Source organism: Xenopus laevis, chromosome 5L, assembly GCF_017654675.1.
Source record: "Xenopus laevis strain J_2021 chromosome 5L, Xenopus_laevis_v10.1, whole genome shotgun sequence".
Lineage (NCBI taxonomy): Eukaryota > Metazoa > Chordata > Amphibia > Anura > Pipidae > Xenopus > Xenopus laevis.
This window is the reverse complement of record NC_054379.1, coordinates 124,886,700-124,906,397: the sequence shown is the minus strand read 5'-3', so window position 1 is coordinate 124,906,397 and position 19,698 is coordinate 124,886,700. Positions and strand designations below refer to the sequence as shown.

Here is a 19,698-nt window from a genome sequence, read left to right as displayed (position 1 = left end):
CTCCCAACTGATCGTGAAAAGGAAATTCGGCAGTCTGTTTACGCCGTCGCTTAAAGGGTCCTTTGGCTCCCGACCCCGTTCCAGATGGATCCTCCAACTGAAGGGAAGTCTTGATGGCTCTGATAATTCCTTGAATATCATGCGGTACCTCCTTGTCAGGATCAGGAATACCCTCTGAAGACGCGGACGAAATCTCACCCTCGCTAAACTCAGAGTCACCAATATCGTCCGCAGAATCCCCTGATGATGCGGGCATAGGCACCCTTCTCTTGCTTGGGGCCTTCCTGTGCTTAGCCTGAGGCTGAGCGGATAGGTGAGACACAAACTTATCTAGAGATGATGATAGGTTTGCAATTCCCTGTAGGTTAGCCAGGGATTGGGACAGTTGAAGCGCCCAAGGAGGATTGTCCCCCACCGAATAGGCATGGGAAGCTGAAGCCCCTGAAGAGCCCCCAGCAGGAGCATCATTCGCCAAATCTGACACCTCCAGTGCTATGGAGGGGTTAGAAGTCTCCCCTGATGCTGTGCAGGCTGCACAGGTCGGGTCCCCCTGACCACTGGGAAATTTGGCGCCGCATGAAGCGCAGGCAAGATAAGTTACTGAGGCAGAGGCCCTTGTCTTCCCTCCCCTGGGAAACATGGCCTCCCTGCAGCCTTAGGCCTCTGGGACGTGTACTCCCAAACTACTCCCCTCCCCCACCAACTGCACCTGATAGACGAAGGAGATGGAGAAGCAGCAGCAGATACCCGCGCAAGATTCGTCCCGCCGTTGATAAGGCTAAGCACGCACTAACGGCGCCAACCGAACGATAGACCAGCGCGCCCGACGTTGCTTTGAAGAGCCGTACTAATGGCGCGAGGAGCCGGGAAGGAAGTGACGTCCTTCGGCAAGACGCATCAGAAAGCCGCCTGCTCTGGGTCCTAATGCCCCCCGACGGCGCCCTGCACCTTGCCGCTCACCGCTGCCTCTCCCTCCCCCCTGTGCATTGGTGAGAGAACTGCAGGGTAAGTGCGGTCCCTGAAAGTGCACCAGCAGGGTACTTACCAATCTTCCAGGGACCCCAGAGCTCCCCTCAGGAGCCTCTCGGTCTGGCCAGTCAGGGTCCTGCCGTGCTGGCAGGCCCTACGTGATGGATGGCCAGCTTGCCAGCAAGACTTACAGACCCCAGCCGAGGAATCCCGCGATGGGGGCTAACCATGGAGAACAGGACTGTCCCTGACTCCAGTCTCACCCCGGGTGTCAATGCTAATCATTGACCGTAGATTCACTACCAGTAGGGCCTCCTAGAGGCCTAGTCCCTACCTCCTTGGAAGCAGGACACTGAAAAAACTGATTTAGGGGAGTTAAGCAGGCGGTATATAGAGGAGGGAGAAGGAGGAGTTTCAGCTTTGCTATCAGTGTCCTGCCTCCTGGAGGGAGGAGCGAAACCCCGTGGTTCCTGTGTCCCCCGAGCCGTAAGAGAAAATAGGAATTTAGGAATGTCCATAGAAGTTTGAGGGACATGTGGTCCTGCAGGAGATTTGTCTGCTAAATCCAGCAACCTTTACAATTAAAGTCTGTTGAGATTAGCACAGATTTTTGATGTATCTTATTTTCTAAAATAATATCCTGCTTTCAGTTTTCTAACTGAGCAGTAATTCTGTCAGGTATTGCACAGAATATCACATCTACCTGCTTGCAAGAACACCCAGAACTCACAGCTACACTGAGTTCCTCTATTGTAAATGATGTTACTCCTTTCCAGCTGTAAAATGATCAGTCATTTATAATTTGTTGACTGTTATGATGCAACCATATAGAGATGTAGAGTGTATATAATGAACACATACCTCTGTCTGGTTTACAGTGGGCATCAATGAATGCAAAGGAATAATAATAAATTTATCTAGGAAAAAAAACAACACAATATTAAATAAACTACTGAATATCCAGGTTTTTCAGTTCTACCTTAAAAACATACCTTCCCTCTATGCAGTGCACAAACAAGTTATGACCCAAAAAAAACAACAACAAAAAACGAGCACACTGAACACAACACGCAAATAATTTCTGACTCAGGCCAACCTGTACAGTTTGTAAAAATTCTGCGTACACAGATATTGGAAGACGAAATCAGAGAGAACTCTGGTTACGTCAGATATTTATGGTATGTGCACATGGTATTGAAAAAAAACTTGGCGCATGTCAAACTGAACAAAGATTTATACATTTGGTTTTGCGTACAAAGACATTTACATACGTAAACAAGTCTCATTTTTATACTGTAAAGAAAATTAAATATGACGCAACAAGTATTAACATTTACATTCAGTGATCCAAAACAAACTCGTTTGTCAATTTTTAAAAAAAATTCAATAGATGAATTTGTATTGAAATTAAACAGATAGAAAAAGCACTTGTGTACACTTGTGTACATTATTTGCTGTGCTTATTATCATTATTCCCTATAACAAATGTGATGGTAAAGGTATTTGCTTTTTATATCCATATGCTGTGAACAGGAAAGTTTTTTTTAATCGGTTAATTAAAAGAAAATAAATTATATTCATATTTGATCACACCGCAAAATGACCTGTGTATGGTATAAAAAGCCTAAGTTCACTTAGGGAGAGACTGCAATATCCCACAATGCCCTCTGTTGGTTATATGAAAGAATAACAGTGCACCCTCTGTTGGTTATATCAAAGAATAACAGTGACTGCAATATCACACAGCGCCATCTGTTGGTTATATCAAAGAATAACAGTGACTGCAATATCACACAGTGCCCTCTGTTGGTTATATCAAAGAATAACAGTGCGCCCTCTGTTGGTTATATCAAAGAATAGCAGTGACTGCAATATCACACAGCGCCATCTGTTGGTTATATCAAAGAATAACAGTGACTGCAATATCACACAGCGCCCTCTGTTGGTTATATGAAAGAATAACAGTGACTGCAATATCACACAGCGCCCTCTGTTGGTTATATCAAAGAATAACAGTGCGCCCTCTGTTGGTTATATCAAAGAATAGCAGTGACTGCAATATCACACAGCGCCATCTGTTGGTTATATGAAAGATTAACAGTGACTGCAATATCACACAGCGCCCTCTGTTGGTTATATGAAAGAATAACAGTGACTGCAATATTACACAGCGCCCTCTGTTGGTTATATGAAAGAATAACAGTGATGGCAATATCACACAGCACCCTCTGTTGGTTATACGAAAGATTAACAGTGATGGCAATATCACACAGCACCCTCTGCACATGATAGTGGGACAGTGGGACAATGCACACAGTAATCCATTTGGCAATTCTCTGTCACCATCAACTTTGCAAAGAAGTCCGGTTGATCGCTGGGGGGATCTCTTTGGCGGAATGTGCGCTGCTGGGAGACAGGGCTGTAGTTGTGTCTAGGCTTATACTAGAGTCAATAAGTTTTCCCAGTTTTCGTAGGTAAAATTAGGTACCTCGGCTTATACTCGGATCGGCTTATACTCGAGTATTTACGGTATTAAAAAAAAGCTAAATCGGGCATGGGAGTTGGCCGTGGTTATTTTAAATAAAATATGAGATAAATTCAGATTTTAGTAAACAACCCCCTTAATTAAGCAAATACTGTACATTATGTAAACCTAATTCTGCAATAAGGACTACCAAGCTTATTCAGTGCCACCTGCAAACATTTAAGAAACACTATAATAAATGCTTCGCGGGTGAGTAGTAAGAGAACAATAACAGTACCTGATTTAAACATAACTTGTGACATGAGCAGATCATGTAAGGTGCTAATGTTGTCCCATCCTGGCAGAAAAACCAAGATTGCACCATCCTGTTCACAATAAAAAGTTTAGTATTAGAAAGAAGTTTATTGGTTACCTAGTATTCATGCTGCACCCAAATACAAACAAAACATGGGCAACTAGGACAGAAAACTACTAGGTGAAAAAAAATAATGCTTATGAATGCTAATACAATGGCATCTATCAAAATGCTATATGCACCAAAGAACATACTGCACTTATGAGAAACAAATAATGAGAACCTAGGAAGCGGAGCTCATCAGTTCAGCGTCTTCGATGCACGTCTCTCCTTCAGCGGCATCCTGCGAGAACTCCACAGGGGCATACACGCACAATTCTACACAGGAAAGGATGAGTACTGCACTGTGGGCACTCAGCCGGAAAAAGTAGGCGTATGATGATTCATCCAATATGGCTTTGTTAAAGCAAACATCGTGACATACAGCGGCATACAATAGTGCAGATCAGCCTACGCGTTTCGTGCCCAGAAAATACACCTTTAAGTGGACACAGGTGTGTATTGGGTGTATCTTCACATTACATAAAGGGGTTTTCACATGTTACGAGTTTAGCTCTGAAGAAGTGCCAGTAGCTCTGGGCACGAAACACGTAGGCTGATCTGCACTATTGTATGCCACTGTATGTCACGCTGTTTGCTTTAATAAAGCCACATTGGATGAAGCATCATACGCCTCCTACTTTTTCCGGCTGAGCGCCTGCAGTGCAGAACTCATCCTGTCCAGAGTAACTTACTGCACTTGTCTGAATACCTGTTGCCAGAAAAGGTCTTACTAGGCATGTGTATTAATTCTAGTTCACTCAAGACAGGGACTGTAATATCCACATTTCTAGTGAGATCTGGTCAGACAGGCATTCAGTGTCCAACAATGAAGTCAGTCTAAAGGAGAAACACTGCTCTGAGGCGTCTGTGGACATGGCTTCACATGTGAACAAGAACCACCAGAAAATACATAAAAGGAGAACTGCCAGAGAGATATCTGCTGTGGAAGATGGGCACTAAAATAACTTTTAGGCACTTTTTTCAAATAAAGGTTTGCTTTTCCTTAAAGAACATGTAAACCCCATCCACAAACATTTAATCCGTGAACAGCCTCTTTGAAATCTTTAGATACCTGCCACTCTAGTTGTTAAACACTTAACAGTAAGGCCGCAGCACCCCCTTAATCACTTAGAATTCCTTCTCCTCCTCTTACCCACTCTGCCCCCTCCCTTTAGGAATTTGCTTTGACTCTTGAAGTATGAGCATGCTCAGTTATTCTCAGCTCAGATTCCTAAACACACCCTCCAGTCTAACACCCAGAGATAGCATAACTGGTTCCCATAGAAACCAGCTGTCTGATCCTATTTTTTCCTGCTTATCATCTCTCCTCAGCTCAGCTTAACCATTAATTTGCTCAACCCCAGCAGAACATTTTATCAAAGTATGTTATGCCTGTGTAAACCTGCATTCTACATTGCATGAACTTTACAGCATACATGTCCTGTTTGCAGATGTCCGTGTTGCTGATGATGTGTCAGAGGAAAAATGGCTGCCAGATGAAAGCTGCTATTTGTTTTAGGTAAATGTGATGGCACTGGGAAATGGAGGGAGTATATGCAGTACAAATGATGTTGCTTGGGTGGGGAAGATATGCCCAACTTACAGTGGTGTGAAAAACTATTTGCCCCTTCCTGATTTCTTAGTCAAAGATAACACAAGTAAACACAAAATGCAGTTTTTAAATGAGGGTTTTTATTATTTAGGGAGAAAAGAAATCCAAACCTGTGTGAAAAAGTAATTGCCCCCTGAACCTAATAACTGGTTGGGCCACCCTTAGCAGCAATAACTGCAATCAAGCGTTTGCGATAACTTGCAACGAGTCTTTTACAGCGCTCTGGAGGAATTTTGGCCCACTCATCTTTGCAGAATTGTTGTAATTCAGCTTTATTTGAGGGTTTTCTAGCATGAACCGCCTTTTTAAGGTCATGCCACAACATCTCAATAGGATTCAGGTCAGGACTTTGACTAGGCCACTCCAAAGTCTTCATTTTGTTTTTCTTCAGCCATTTAGAGGTGGATTTGCTGCTGTGTTTTGGGTCATTGTCCTGCTGCAGCACCCAAGATCGCTTCAGCTTGAGTTGACGAACAGATGGCCGGACATTCTCCTTCAGGATTTTTTGGTAGACAGTAGAATTCATGGTTCCATCTATCACAGCAAGTCTTCCAGGTCCTGAAGCAGCAAAACAACCCCAGACCATCACACTACCACCACCATATTTTACTGTTGGTATGATGTTCTTTTTCTGAAATGCTGTGTTACTTTTACGCCAGATGTAACGGGACGCGCACCTTCCAAAAAGTTCAACTTTTCCCAAAAGTCTTGGCAATCATTGAGATGTTTTTTAGCAAAATTGAGACGAGCCTTAATGTTCTTTTTGCTTAAAAGTGGTTTGCGCCTTGGAAATCTGCCATGCAGGCCGTTTTTGCCCAGTCTCTTTCTTATGGTGGAGTCGTGAACACTGACCTTAATTGAGGCAAGTGAGGCCTGCAGTTTTTTAGATGTTGTCCTGGGGTCTTTTGTGGCCTCTCGGATGAGTTGTCTCTGCGCTCTTGGGGTAATTTTGGTCGGCCGGCCACTCCTGGGAAGGTTCACCACTGTTCCATGTTTTTGCCATTTGTGGATAATGGCTCTCACTGTGGTTCGCTGGAGTCCCAAAGCTTTAGAAATGGCTTTATAACCTTTGAAATTGAACTCAGGTGTGATAAACCACAGTTAAGTTATTTTTTAACAATGGGGGCAATCACTTTTTCACACAGGCCCATGTAGATTTGGAGTTTTTTTTCTCCCTTAATAAAATAAACCTTCATTTAAAAACTGCATTTTGTGTTCAATTATGTTATCTTTGACTAATAGTTAACGGTTTTTGATGAGCAGAAACATTTAAGTGTGACAAACATGCAAAAGAATAAGAAATCAGGAAGGGGGCAAATAGTTTTTCACACCACTGTATATACATGGTAGGAAAATGTAGGCTTTACATGTCCTATAATGTTGCAATAATTTTCTCATATCAATTAAGCGTCAAGTGAGAGAGCCCAACAAGTGAATAAGCTCCCAGGAAGCAAGGCAGTCGATGGATTCCATGACCTCTATATTTTTAATACAGGATAGTTAAAGCACAAGGAAACGCTAACTCACGGGTAACTTTCTAAAGCAGTGCCACCCAACCATCTTCTCTGTCTCACCCATCTTTAAGGTGATGCCTCATGTTTGTCCCCTCCCCCAGTATATTAGGTTTTTATTGTCCTATGTTTACAGCACTAATTATTTACTGAAATATAAGCACACTACTTAAACGCTGTGAAACTGTGCAGTGCAAGATAGTCCAGTCCTGAGTACACAGAGCTATGAAATTAAAATATGCATCCAAACTTAAATGTACTAAATTTCCCCCACTAACCCCCAAAGAAACATCACAGGCAAAAACAAAAGTAACAGCATAAAATCAGCTGTTGAACAGTAAATGCTCACCTCCCCCTTCAGAACAATGTACCGTATGAGTTCTGCAATAAGGTCAAGGTCAACTTTTTCATCATCTGCAAGTTGCAAAGCTTCAATGGTACCTTCAGAGTACCTACATAAAACATATTAAAACAGTATGAACAGATACCATGTGTTATGTTTAAAGCACTGTTATTAAGGTATTTCTGCAGTTGTTTCCCCTATGTCCTCAAATTTTTACAATGTTTACAAACGATACCTGTGGTAAAGGAGTTGTTCGCCTTTAAATTAACCTTTGGTATGATGTAGAGAGTGATATTCTGAGATAATCTGCATCTTTAAATTAATTTTTTGTATGATGTAGAGAGTAATATTCTGAGATAATCTGCATCTGGTTTTCATTTTTTATTGTTTGTGGTTTTTGAGTTATTTAGCTTTTTATTCAGCAGCTCTCCAGGTTGCAATTTCTGGAAGCTAGGGCCCAAATTATCCTAGAGATCCCACATATTTGAATAAGAAACTGGAATATGAATAGGGGAGGGTCAGAATAGAAAGATGATTAATTAAAAATAGTAATAACAATAAATGTGTAACCTTACAGAAGGCAAATCATTTAAAAACTATAAAAAAAATATATATAATGAAGACCAATTGAATTCATGGATCTACCATGCAATTGGGTTTGGCACAGGAACATACCTCTTCTGCCACTAGTTCCTAGTTCAGTAACTGGGAGAGTTTATCAAGTTTATGTTCTGTATACACTGTTTTTGAAGTTCTCATTTTTTTTAAATTCTATTGCTACTGAATCTAAAAAACATAAATGCCACTTACCACAATGTAATGTTTAAATAAAAACATTGCTTATTTCTGCCTGATTCGCTGTTCCTCGATAATGAGAGAATGGAGTTATTTTTTAAATTTACTGGACCCAGTGCATTAATTACAGCTACCAATCAGCTTTAGACTACTGCAGGTAAAATAAAAATCTAAATCTGACCACACTGGGGTATTTTTATCCACTGTTTATAAATTAGTCCCCAATGCCTGGTACCTAATCAAGCAAAGATCCAATCTAATGGCAAAACAACTGCATTTGGGATTTTATTAAAATATTTTTTTTGGAGATTTTAGGCACAGGGTTACAAATGACTTGTTTTGTTTAATTGGTACTTTAGACAGAATTAAAAAAGTAGAATCTTACCTTCTCTGAAGTTTCCGTACAAAATCAGGCCAACGCTCCCTGTAGAGCTCCTCCTTTTCCTCTTTCTCTGGACAAACCATACGCCCTTGCATAAACCGTTTCTTCCACTGGGGCCTCCTGTCACTATCCTTTGGCATGTACCTTTAGCAGTACAGATTTTACATAAAAATAATCAAAATTCTTAGAAGATTGTTTTGGCAATATATAAATACTTCGCAAAAAGAGAAAGGGGTGAATAAAAGATAAACAACACCAGTAATCTAATAAACAACACAAGCCTAAATATTTAGCTAATGGCATATGCACATAATGTCAGCTGCTATAGTCATGTGCATCAAACTTTAAAAAAAATGAACACCATTTTGCACTGTAGCTAAACATCTGACGTTAGAAAAGTTTAATTCGTTCTTAAAACATTTTACAAACAGTTCTGAATATTGTGTTTACTGCTATTAGGAAGAGAGATAATTTAAAGCAAATATATATCAAAGTTGTAATAAGAATGTTATAGTGGACATAAAAGCATATAAAAACAAAATCTCATTTTTACTTTCTTTAATGAAAAAGAAATCTATCTCCAATATACTTTAATTAAAAAATGTGTACAGTTTTTATAATAAACCTGACTGTATGCAGTGAAATTCCCCCTTTACTATCACTCAGACTGCTGAAGGCAGGAAACTTCAGAAAGGCCCAAAATGCTCTGCAGGGAAACAATCATACTTTCAAACAGCAGGGGGAGCCCCCCCCCCACCTAACTTCCCTGACCTTGAGCAGCTTTGTTTGTTTCCCTATAAAGCCGGCGACTGTATAGAGTTTTGTATCCACAGAACCAGTGCAGTCTGCATATTCTAATTATTAATCAGTCTTGCTGTATCGGCTTCTATGGCAGATATTATTTGACTTGTGTGATTTTGATAATTTATGATGATCCTTAAGCTTAACCTCCCAACTGAAGCCCAGACCACACGGAGCATGTGAATGGCCTTGGTCTTGCAAAAAAGATGTTTAACAAAGTTACAAGATGACACTCCCCCTGCGGAAAACTTTGAAATCATAAATCATTTGTTTTATTAGGCTTCCGGTCCAGTAAGTTCATATTTATGTTTAGTATACAAAATATAGCATTACTAGCATTATTCTATTTTAGACTTTAGCTCCCCTTTAAACACATATAAATTGTACATACCGAACCATTTCTATAACATCTTCAAGGAAGTACTCTTTAACAGGGTAAGTAAACCCAGGAATGTGCAGCATTGGGCAATTATCTGTAAAATTAGATAGGAAACAAATACCTTGTTCATAAAATGTTACAGTAACATTGAAGGAATTTAATTCAGCAAAAAACATTAAAAGGTTTCCTGAGTTTCTCATTACAGAATGCCTTAGCTGAGGCCAACATTTGGCAAGCTTTAATTTTATACAAAGGCAATACAAATACAGATATGGAATGTTTAAGGAAATGGTAATTGTCCCTTTGAAAGTTTATAGGGGTTGAGAGAGGTTTACCCTCCCTTATTACCAAAGACAAGGAACTAACCAAAATACTGTGAAAACTTCTCTGCATTCAAAGTAGCACTCATCAAAATGACTTTCAAATTTGACCGAAACGTTAGAAGATCTTTAACAATTGCCATGAGAACATCAGATTGAAGGTTCCTCTCATGTATTTCGTCTATAACAATATGGCTGACATTGGCCAAGAGCCTGTAACAAGAGAGCACTTGTTAAAAAGAGTGTGTGTGTGTGTGTGTGTGTGTGTGTGTGTGTGTGTGTGTGTGTGTGTGTGTGTGTGTGTGTGTGTGTGTGTGTGTGTGTGTGTGTGTGTGTGTGTGTGTGTGTGTGTGTGTGTGTGTGTGTGTGTGTGTGTGTGTGTGTGTGTGTGTGTGTGTGTGTGTGTGCATGGACTTACTGGTCTGATTGGAGCCACTGTATCACAATCCCAGTTGTGCAATATAATATAGAGCCTTGTTTTTGTGGCATCTGACTAAAAAAGAAGCAGGCAAACTATGAAAATATGCACTCAACATAGTTCAATATAAATTTCCCTATTTATTATGAAGTCCTTTGTGACGGCACCTACTATATATAATTAACATTATTAACCATTGATAGCTCATATAAAAATATGCTATCTTGCAGGCTTAGCAATAACAATACAAATGAATAAAAATACAATTTTCAGTGAGAAGGACTTGATGACAAGTTTATTAACGAAGGAGTACTGATGCTGTGTGGCATTGCTGCCGTTTGACATATGAAGAACTGTTGCAATGTAGTTAAAAACTCAAGTATACGAAGCCAGGCTTACAGCACGGGTTAAAGAAGAAGTAAACACCCCTACAGGTAAAAGCCCCATTAGCCTCCCTCCACTGGCCCTCTCCCTGCTTCCTCCCCATATACTGTTCTACTAGAATAAGTGTCCCGTCCAACAACACTGACCTATATGAGCAGAGTAGCGCAGCGGAGCTCAGGGGTATCGTGTTCAGTAGCTTCAGAATCCTGTACGGTTTGGTAATTTACAGTGCTTTCCAGCTCCAACTGCTGGAGTGTCTGCGCTTACTTCATGAAGCTACCGAACATAACGCCCAGAGCTCCGCTGTGCTACTCTGCATATATATAGGTCAGTGTTGCTGGACGGGACACTTATTCAAGTAGAACATTATGTGGGGAGAAAGCAGGGAGGGGGGCCAGTGGAGGGTGGTGAATGGGGCGTTTTTTATCTGTAGGGGGGGGTTTACTTCTCCTTTAATACGGTGAATGGAAAAGGAATGCTGATCTTACTGCTAACAAGCTTACTGCATGTAGTCAGAGGAAAAACTAAACAGTTCTACACATGATTAAGAACAATGTTGAATATCGAATGTATAATATAAGCTATAACTAGGCTTACTGTATCAGTATATTTGATCAGGCTTTCAATCACAATAAAATTGTGATATACTAATAATTACCTTTCAAGGCGAATTTGGTATCCTGTGCTGTTTCCTCTTCCGCAAGTTTCTCCTCTTTCTGCGGCCACACGCTCTGCCACCTTTATGTAAAATGGACACACAGAGTTACAGGTTTGGTTAAAGTGACCCTGACACCTGCAACAAATATGTGCAATTTTTAAAGAATTGAACTAAACTGTCAATATGAAGTTTTAGGGGTTTTTTTATTAGTAAATTCAAAAACTTTTCTCCAGTCCCCTTATTAAAGAGGACATTTATACAGGTATGGGACCTGTTATCCAGAATGCTCAGGACCTGGGTCTTTCAGTAATTTGGATCCTCACACCTTAAGTCTACTAGAAAATCATGTAACATTAAATAAACCCAATAGCCTGGTTTTGCTTCCAATACGAATTAATTATATCTTAGTTGGGATCAAGTACAAGGTACTGTTTTATTACTACAGAGAAAAAGGAAATTGATTTTAAACATTTGGATTATTTTATTATAATGGAGTCTATGGGAGACGGCCTTTTCTTAATTCAGAACTTTCTGGATAACGGATCCCATACCTGTATTCACTATTAATATGTTACACAAGCTATTTAAACAATATAAAAAAAGATTTCTTTATTAATTTGTTATGCTTATTCAATTATTAGCCTGCAGTTTTTCCCAGCTGTTAATAAAAAAATACTCCATAAAACAGTTTCTCACTTTTGCTACTATTTTTAATTTTTATTGCATATATTTTTCTTCAGACCCTCGTCTGAGCAATCTCCATTTTTCATGTTCCAAATGTAGGCATAGTGTACTAGTAATTTCAAGCAATTGCCAGTCGATTTCAAGTGTTTTGCCCCAACCCGCCCCCCCATCCATGGATATACAAAACACCTGTGCAACACAAAGCTCACTGTCAATACCAATTACCTTAACATTTTCTTTATGCCAGATATTCTATTTTTTTTTTTTTTTTAAATAAACCTAGACAAGGCTTCCTAATGGAAGTCTTAAAAATCTTAGATCAGTTGAGCACATGACAACAAACTTCATCAAACCTCCCTCTTAAAGGGATCCTGTCCACATGACTTGGGGCAGCTGGGAAATTGACAATATGTCTAGCCCCATGTCAGATTTCAAAATTGAATATAAAAAAATCTGTTTGCTCTTTTGAGAAATGGATTTCAGTGCAGAATTTTGCAGGATCAGCACTATTAACTGATTAATTTTGAAAAAAATGTTTTTTCCCATGACAGTATTCATTTAACAATCCTATGATAATTATACATTAAAATAGTCTTTTACATAGTCTTTCCTATAATCAGCCACTGCAACTTGTTAGAAGTATACCTCTCTGTCAGCTTTGGTTTCTGCCCTAACAGCTCTGTTGTTGAACAGTACAGCTGAACTATACTACTTCTGCTGTAACTTAGGAGCAAATTTTATCAAAGTGTGAAATTGGCTTCTAAAAATCCCATAGGCATAAATAGAAAGAGTGGTGAGCTCTAATTTCACACTTTGATATATCTGTCCTGGGGAGGCCCATATAGCAAATTGATTTAAATGTGTGTAGTTTGAGGTTTTTGAAACCAGGAATGAACTCATTTTCTATAAAACTAGGTATGTCACGATAAGTTATCAAGAAATTTGAATAGAAATAATGTGGACAATTTGGACAATTACTAGCAAAAACGGGCAAAATTCTTTTTTTTAAATCTTTAGAGTTCTAAAGAAATTAAAAAAACAATTTTCAGAGCGAAAACAAAACAAACAAATGCTAGTAAATAGGCCCCTTAGGGTTTGATTCCTGGAGAAAATATAACTTGGATATCCAAATGAAAATATAAAATCCATGCCCAACACAAACATGTTATAACAATGAACATAAATAAGTTGCTTTCCATTAAATGGAATTATAAATTAAAAAAAAAAAAACACAACACTTATCCAAGTGACTTCGATTGAGTATCTCTCAAGTAAAAGAATGTGATGTCTTACCGATATGGCACTAATCCTCCTTGGCTGTGTACATACAACGTAGCACGAAGAACCTTTTCCCCTGTTGATATGGTCATCCAGTATAAACTGTGTTACTTGTGTGGTCTTCCCACAGCCAGTCTCTCCACTAATAACAGTCACTTGATTTGAATTTATCATTTTTATTATCATCTAAAATACAAGAAAATAACAGTGCTTCCTAAATAAACTGATGCACATTCCAAAAAGCATATAATAACATGCTAGCCATAACAGCAGAAGATCTATAATCACTTTCTTACCTCCTTCATACTGTAGGAAGGCAACTTCTCACGAAATTTCTAGAAATGCAAGGCAAAATAAATTATGAGAATTTACATTGGTTAGTGTATAAAGGATATTTTTTATTCCATTAAATGTTGAAATGGGGTATATTATATTAACCATATTTACTCTAATTATCTTACAACTCATTTGTTGCTAGTGGGCTCTGAAAAAACGAAATCGTATATATCTCCATATACGGTATATATATCCATTAAATATAAAATCCATATATATATAAATTTAACCAGTGATGGAAAGTTGTAAGAGTATTAGTAATGAGACAGCACCTGCATTTCAAGATATTTATAATTGTTTCTTTTTTCATGCAGCTCTTCTCTAAGCTGTTGGTCCAAATCTGTGCCTGCTTCATTTTCCTCAGCAGCATATTCAGAATCCCAATCTTGATCCTTTTCTTCAGGTGATGCTGGCTGGCTCAGTTTAGGAGGAACCATGTTGTTTCTGAAAAAACAAAATCTTTTACTTTGTACTTCTTACTTTGTGCATGTAGTATTTTATTGGGTGTATATATATATATATATATATATATATATATATATATATATATATATATATATATATATATATATATATATATATATATATATATATATATATATATATATATATATATTGCAAAAGTGTATTAAGTGAAAAGGATAAATTTACAGGCTACTTTTCGGGCAAGCAACGTGCCCTTTGTCAAGCCAAAGAAAAAATTATATTCAGACACTTACATGGTCATACGCTTTAAACCAGGCACACAGGAAGTGACAGCCCTAGCATGGTGACATTCCCACTGTTCTACTACCAAAAATGTATGAGGCTGTCTAACTTTTTTCTTTATTTGGGCTGTTGTTATAGTACCACCAATTGTTTTACCCCGTCTATGGGACATAAGTGGGTGGAAAGTAAATTCCTCAATCTGAGGATAGGCTCTTTGGAGTATGTGCTAGTGATGGCACAAAATATTATTAATTTCTTAGCTCTGTTTATTAAAGTTTGTAACAAAAAGGATCCTTCGGTCATTATTTCTTCTGGCCCTTGTGGTTTCTATTCTCTCTCTAACTTCCTGTATTCCTGTTTCTGGATAGCCTCTCTCTCTAAATTTATGACACATTAATTCTTGTTGTCTACATCTTTCATCTGGGTCACTTACTATTCTATTAACTCTAGTTAGCTGACTGACAGGTATAGAATGTTTAACATGTTTCGGATGATAACTCCAAAAGTGTAAAAGTTGATTTCGATCTGTGGGTTTAACAAACAATGTTGCATCACTTCCCGTTTCATGTTTCTTGTACACCATTACATACAAAAATTTGATTTTATGGACATCATGAGTAAGTGAAAAAGAGATAGAGGGATGGACTGCATTCAGTCTGGCGTGGAACCGTGATAGGGATTCAACGTCACCCCGCCACACAACGAAAATATTGTCGATGTACCTAAACCAAGTCCCATGATCCTTTTCTTCAGGTGATGTTGGCTGGCTCAGTTTAGGAGGAACGATGTTGTTTCTGAAAAAACAAAATCTTTTACTTTGTACATGTGCTATTGTATTGGGGATACATAGATAGATCGATAGATACATACGTACATACACACACAGTTAGGTCCATAAATATTTGGGCCGAGACAACTTTTTTCTAATGTTTTGGTTCTGTACATTACCACAATGAATTTAAATCAGATGCAGTTGAACTGCAGACTTTCAACTTTAATTCAGTGGGTTGAACAAAATGATTCCACAAAAATGTGAGGAACTAAAGCTTTTTTGTAACACAATCGATTGACTCAAAAGCTATTTCATGGGCAGGGGTGGGCAATTCCTTCGTTATGTCATTATCAATTAAGCAGATAAAAGCCCTGGGAATGATTTGAGGGGGGTGCTTATATGTGGAAGATTTTTCTGTGAACAGACAACATGCGGTCAAAGGAGCTCTCCATGCAGCTGAAACAAGCCATTATTAAGCAGCAAAAACAAACATCCATCCGAGAAATTGCTACAATATTAGAAGTGGCAAAATCTACAGTTTGGTACATCCTGAGAAAGAAAGAAAGCACTGGTGTACTCAGCAATGCAAAAAGACCTGGACGTCCATGGAAGACAACAGTGGTGGATGATCGCAGAATCATTTCCATGGTGAAGAGAACCCCCTTCACAACAGCCAAATAAGTGAACAAAACTCTCCAGGAGCTAGGCGTATTGATATCCAAGTCTACCATAAAGAGAAGACTGCATGAAAGTAAATACAGAGGGTGCACTGCAAGAATAGAAAGGCTAGATTGGACTTTGCTAAAAAAAAAATCTAAAAAAGCCAGCAAAGTTCTGGAAAAACATTCTTTGGACAGATGAAACCAAGATCAACGTCTACCAGAATGATGGCAAGAAAAAAGTATGGAGAAGGCGTGAAACAGCTCATGATCCAAAGCATACCACATCTCTATAAAACATTTGGGAGGCAGTATGATGGCTTGGGAGTGCATGGCTGCCAGTGGCACTGGGACACTAGTGTTTATCCATGATGTGACACAGGACAGAAGCATCCAAATGAATTCTGAGGTGTTCAGAGACACTGTCTGCTCAAATCCAGCCAAATGCAGTCAAATTGATTGGGAGGCGTTTCATAATACAGATGCACAATGACCCAAAACATACAGCCAAAGCAACCCAGGAGTTTATTAACGCCAAGATGCGGAATATTCTTGAATGGCCAAGTCAGTCACCAGTCAGTCAACCCAATTGAGCATGTATTTCACATGTTGAAGACTAAACTTCAGACAGAAAGGCCCACAAACAAACAGCAACTGAAAGCCGCTGCAGTAAAGGCCTGGCAGAGAATTAAAAAGGAGGAAACCCAGAATCCAGTGATGTCCATGAGTTCAACATTTCAGGCTGTGATTGCCAGCAAAGGGGTTTCAACCAAGTATTAGAAATGAACATTTTATTTTAATTTTTTTTGGTTTGTCCAATTACGTTTGAGCCCCTGAAATTAAGTGATTGTGTTAAAAAAAGGCTTTAGTTCAGCCCATATATACATACATATACGCATAAAAATATATATATATATATATATATATATATATATATATATATATATATATATATATATATATATATATATATATATATATATATATATATATATATATATATATATATATATATATATATATATATATATATATATCTATCTTCCAGGTGAGTATCCGCACTCCGAAATCAATCTTAATGAAGGCAGGGGTGCACGGTAAATCTTGTATACACCAATGTTTCATAGACCAGCACTCCCTTAGATGTAAAACAAATAAGCTTTTATTGCATCTTTATCCAACGTTTCGGTCCCTGTTGGGACCTTTTTCAAGGATGATACAAAATGTGATAAAACCATGTTGATGCAACATGCACGAATAAATATACTTTGAAATAATCTGATGGTCAATGCCGTGAGTGCTTTCTCTGGACTTTTATTGAGGCTCACACTCACAGGTCTTACAAAGAAAATAAAGGTGTTTATTAATCAAAAAATAGGGACTAAAAAAAAAAAAATAGTCCCTATTTTTGATTAATAAACATCTTTATTTTCTTCGTAAGACCTGTGAGTGCGAGCCTCCTTCTGTCATATACTTATCCCTTTGGGCTTTTTTTGCACCCAGACAATGTACACCTCTATACGAGTTGTGCCGTATCCAGACATCTATCTATCTATACATACATACATACATATACACACATACTGTACACTGGACCCAAGGACAGCACTCCTAGGATTTAAAAAATGTACATACCAAAGACATCAATGCACAAAAAGAATAACAGTAATAAACCTGTGTATGCCAATACTTTAAAGCCTAGGAGTGCTGTCCTTGGTCCAATGTTTTTTTTTTTTGTACTAGCACCCAGGTTTTGCTGCTACACATGGTGTGCACCCTTTGGACTATTATATATACATATAGCTCCCTAGCAAATATATATAAGGTAATAATAGTAAAAATGTGGATTATTTGGATAAAATGGAGTCTACGGAAAACAGCCATCCTGTACTTCACAGCTTTCTAGAGAACGGGTTTTCAGATAACTGATACTATACCTATATATGTACAACACTTTGCAAGATATATCTATAGCTACATATATGTTTTGCAATGTTTAAAGGAGGACATATATTTCTTGAAATTACATTTCCTACAGTAATTAATGGACAATTAAATAAACATACCAGAATAAAAAAAAGCACAACTAGATGGCCCATATGATATGAATGTTTGTGTTAGAAACAGTAGCCCTTATATTAGCTTTAGTAAAGCAAAACCAGAATCTATAGCCCATGGATAGTCAAAGTCTTCGCACACCTTACACCAATGCCCTTTGTGGTGGAAAATGTATGTATAGAGTAAAACATGTCTGCAGTAAATAGATAGGTAAAAACATACCGTTCACTGTCAGAATCCCACCAGGATTCATCAGAGCACCTTGGCCTTTCATTGTTATTCTGTGTCTGCACAGAGTTCAGCAGCTGAGTAATGTGCTCCTCCCTGGATTCATCCATTTTCACAACGGCTCTCTAGATAGTTGAAATGTTTCGTTTAGCACAAAGAATATATGATGACAAAAACTTACATTTTGCAAATAAACTCATTTTATCTATTGCATAATAGATTTATGTTATGTCAAAATGTTTTATCATGTGAATCGGAAGCATTTATGTATTTTTGCTACACACTTATTCCAATAACGGCTGCCCATGGCATCAGTGGATGACTGTGTGCACATATTGGTGTCAATTCTGCCATGAATATTGCTCCCATCACCCCACAAAAAGTGACATATGAATATCAGTCACAAGTCCCCCCAAACAGCCACTAGTTGGTTGTTTGTGGGGCTTTATATTGGGACTTTTTTTGGAATTTCTTTTCTTATGAGGTGAAAGAAGTCACAAAAAATACTCTCTGTTCGGTTAAAGGGAAAGTGCGTCTTCAGATTAACATTGTAAACAGGCCTGTATACAAATGGCATTTTTATTGTTTTAGAATGTAGCATGTCCAGGCTGCCTTTTCAAGTCTACAGCTGAAAATATGATATACTTCTACTGACCCCATTAAACAGCGATACTTCAATTCTTATTGCTAAACTTACTTTATAAAGGGGATGTTCACCTTCCAAACACTTTTTTCAGTTCAGTTGTTTTCAGATTGTTCACCAGAAATAAATCCTTTTTTTCAGTTATTTCCATCTTTTATTTTTTACCGTTTTTCCAAAATCTAAGTCTAAAGTTCAATGTCTGGTGTTTGAGTCTGGCAGCTCAGTAATTCAGGTGCAGTTTCTGAACTGTTACAATTTTGCAACATTTAGTTGATACATTTCTCAGCAGCATCTCTGGAGTATTAGCAACTATTGTATTAATTCTAACAGCTGTAATGAAACCCAGAGACTCTGCTCAGCAGGGACAAAGATAAGAAATGTATCAACTAAGGGTTAGTTCACACGAGGAGATTCGAGGAGATTTTGTCGCCTGGCGACTAATTGCCTTGTCTTCTGAGCGACAATCTCCCCGAACTGCCTCAGTGTGTTTTCCCATAGGCTATAATGAAAAGTCGACTGTGCAAAAGCACACGCGCGATGTGTTTTCCATAGTCGTCTGAAGTTGCCTCCGTGTGCTTTAGCGCAGGCGAATTTTCATTATAGCCTATGGGAAAACACAATGAGGCAGTTCGGGGAGATTGTCGCTCAGAAGACGAGGCGATTAGACAAAATCTCCCCGAATCTCCTTGTGTGAACTAACCCTAAATGTATCAATTAAGAACAGTTTACAGAGTCGGCAAACCCCCCCCCCCCCCCCCCCCAGAGCTGTTTCAGAAGGTGAAAAAAGACACTTTTTACACTTCAATATTAGAAAAATAGTGACACATAGAAAATAGAAAGTAACTGAAAAAAGTCATTATTTCTGGTGATCTATCTGA

The 19,698-nt window shown here is 38.5% G+C and overlaps 1 protein-coding gene across 1 annotated transcript in view; it reads right to left on the bottom strand.

The window, feature by feature from the left end:
- The window catches only part of dhx36.L (DEAH-box helicase 36 L homeolog), a 41,470-nt gene that overhangs the window by 18,728 nt on the left and 3,044 nt on the right, over nt 1–19,698 (bottom strand). Inside the window, exons 2-14 of the mRNA XM_018263776.2 lie at nt 18,172–18,302; nt 15,183–15,254; nt 14,025–14,196; nt 13,713–13,751; nt 13,432–13,602; nt 11,455–11,534; nt 10,413–10,487; nt 10,041–10,207; nt 9,687–9,768; nt 8,498–8,638; nt 7,324–7,426; nt 3,732–3,819; nt 1,831–1,886 (exon numbers count right to left, since the gene is read on the bottom strand). Coding sequence (XP_018119265.1) covers nt 1,831–1,886; nt 3,732–3,819; nt 7,324–7,426; nt 8,498–8,638; nt 9,687–9,768; nt 10,041–10,207; nt 10,413–10,487; nt 11,455–11,534; nt 13,432–13,602; nt 13,713–13,751; nt 14,025–14,196; nt 15,183–15,254; nt 18,172–18,302 — 1,377 coding nt within the window. The remainder of the gene's footprint in view (nt 1–1,830; nt 1,887–3,731; nt 3,820–7,323; nt 7,427–8,497; nt 8,639–9,686; nt 9,769–10,040; nt 10,208–10,412; nt 10,488–11,454; nt 11,535–13,431; nt 13,603–13,712; nt 13,752–14,024; nt 14,197–15,182; nt 15,255–18,171; nt 18,303–19,698) is intronic.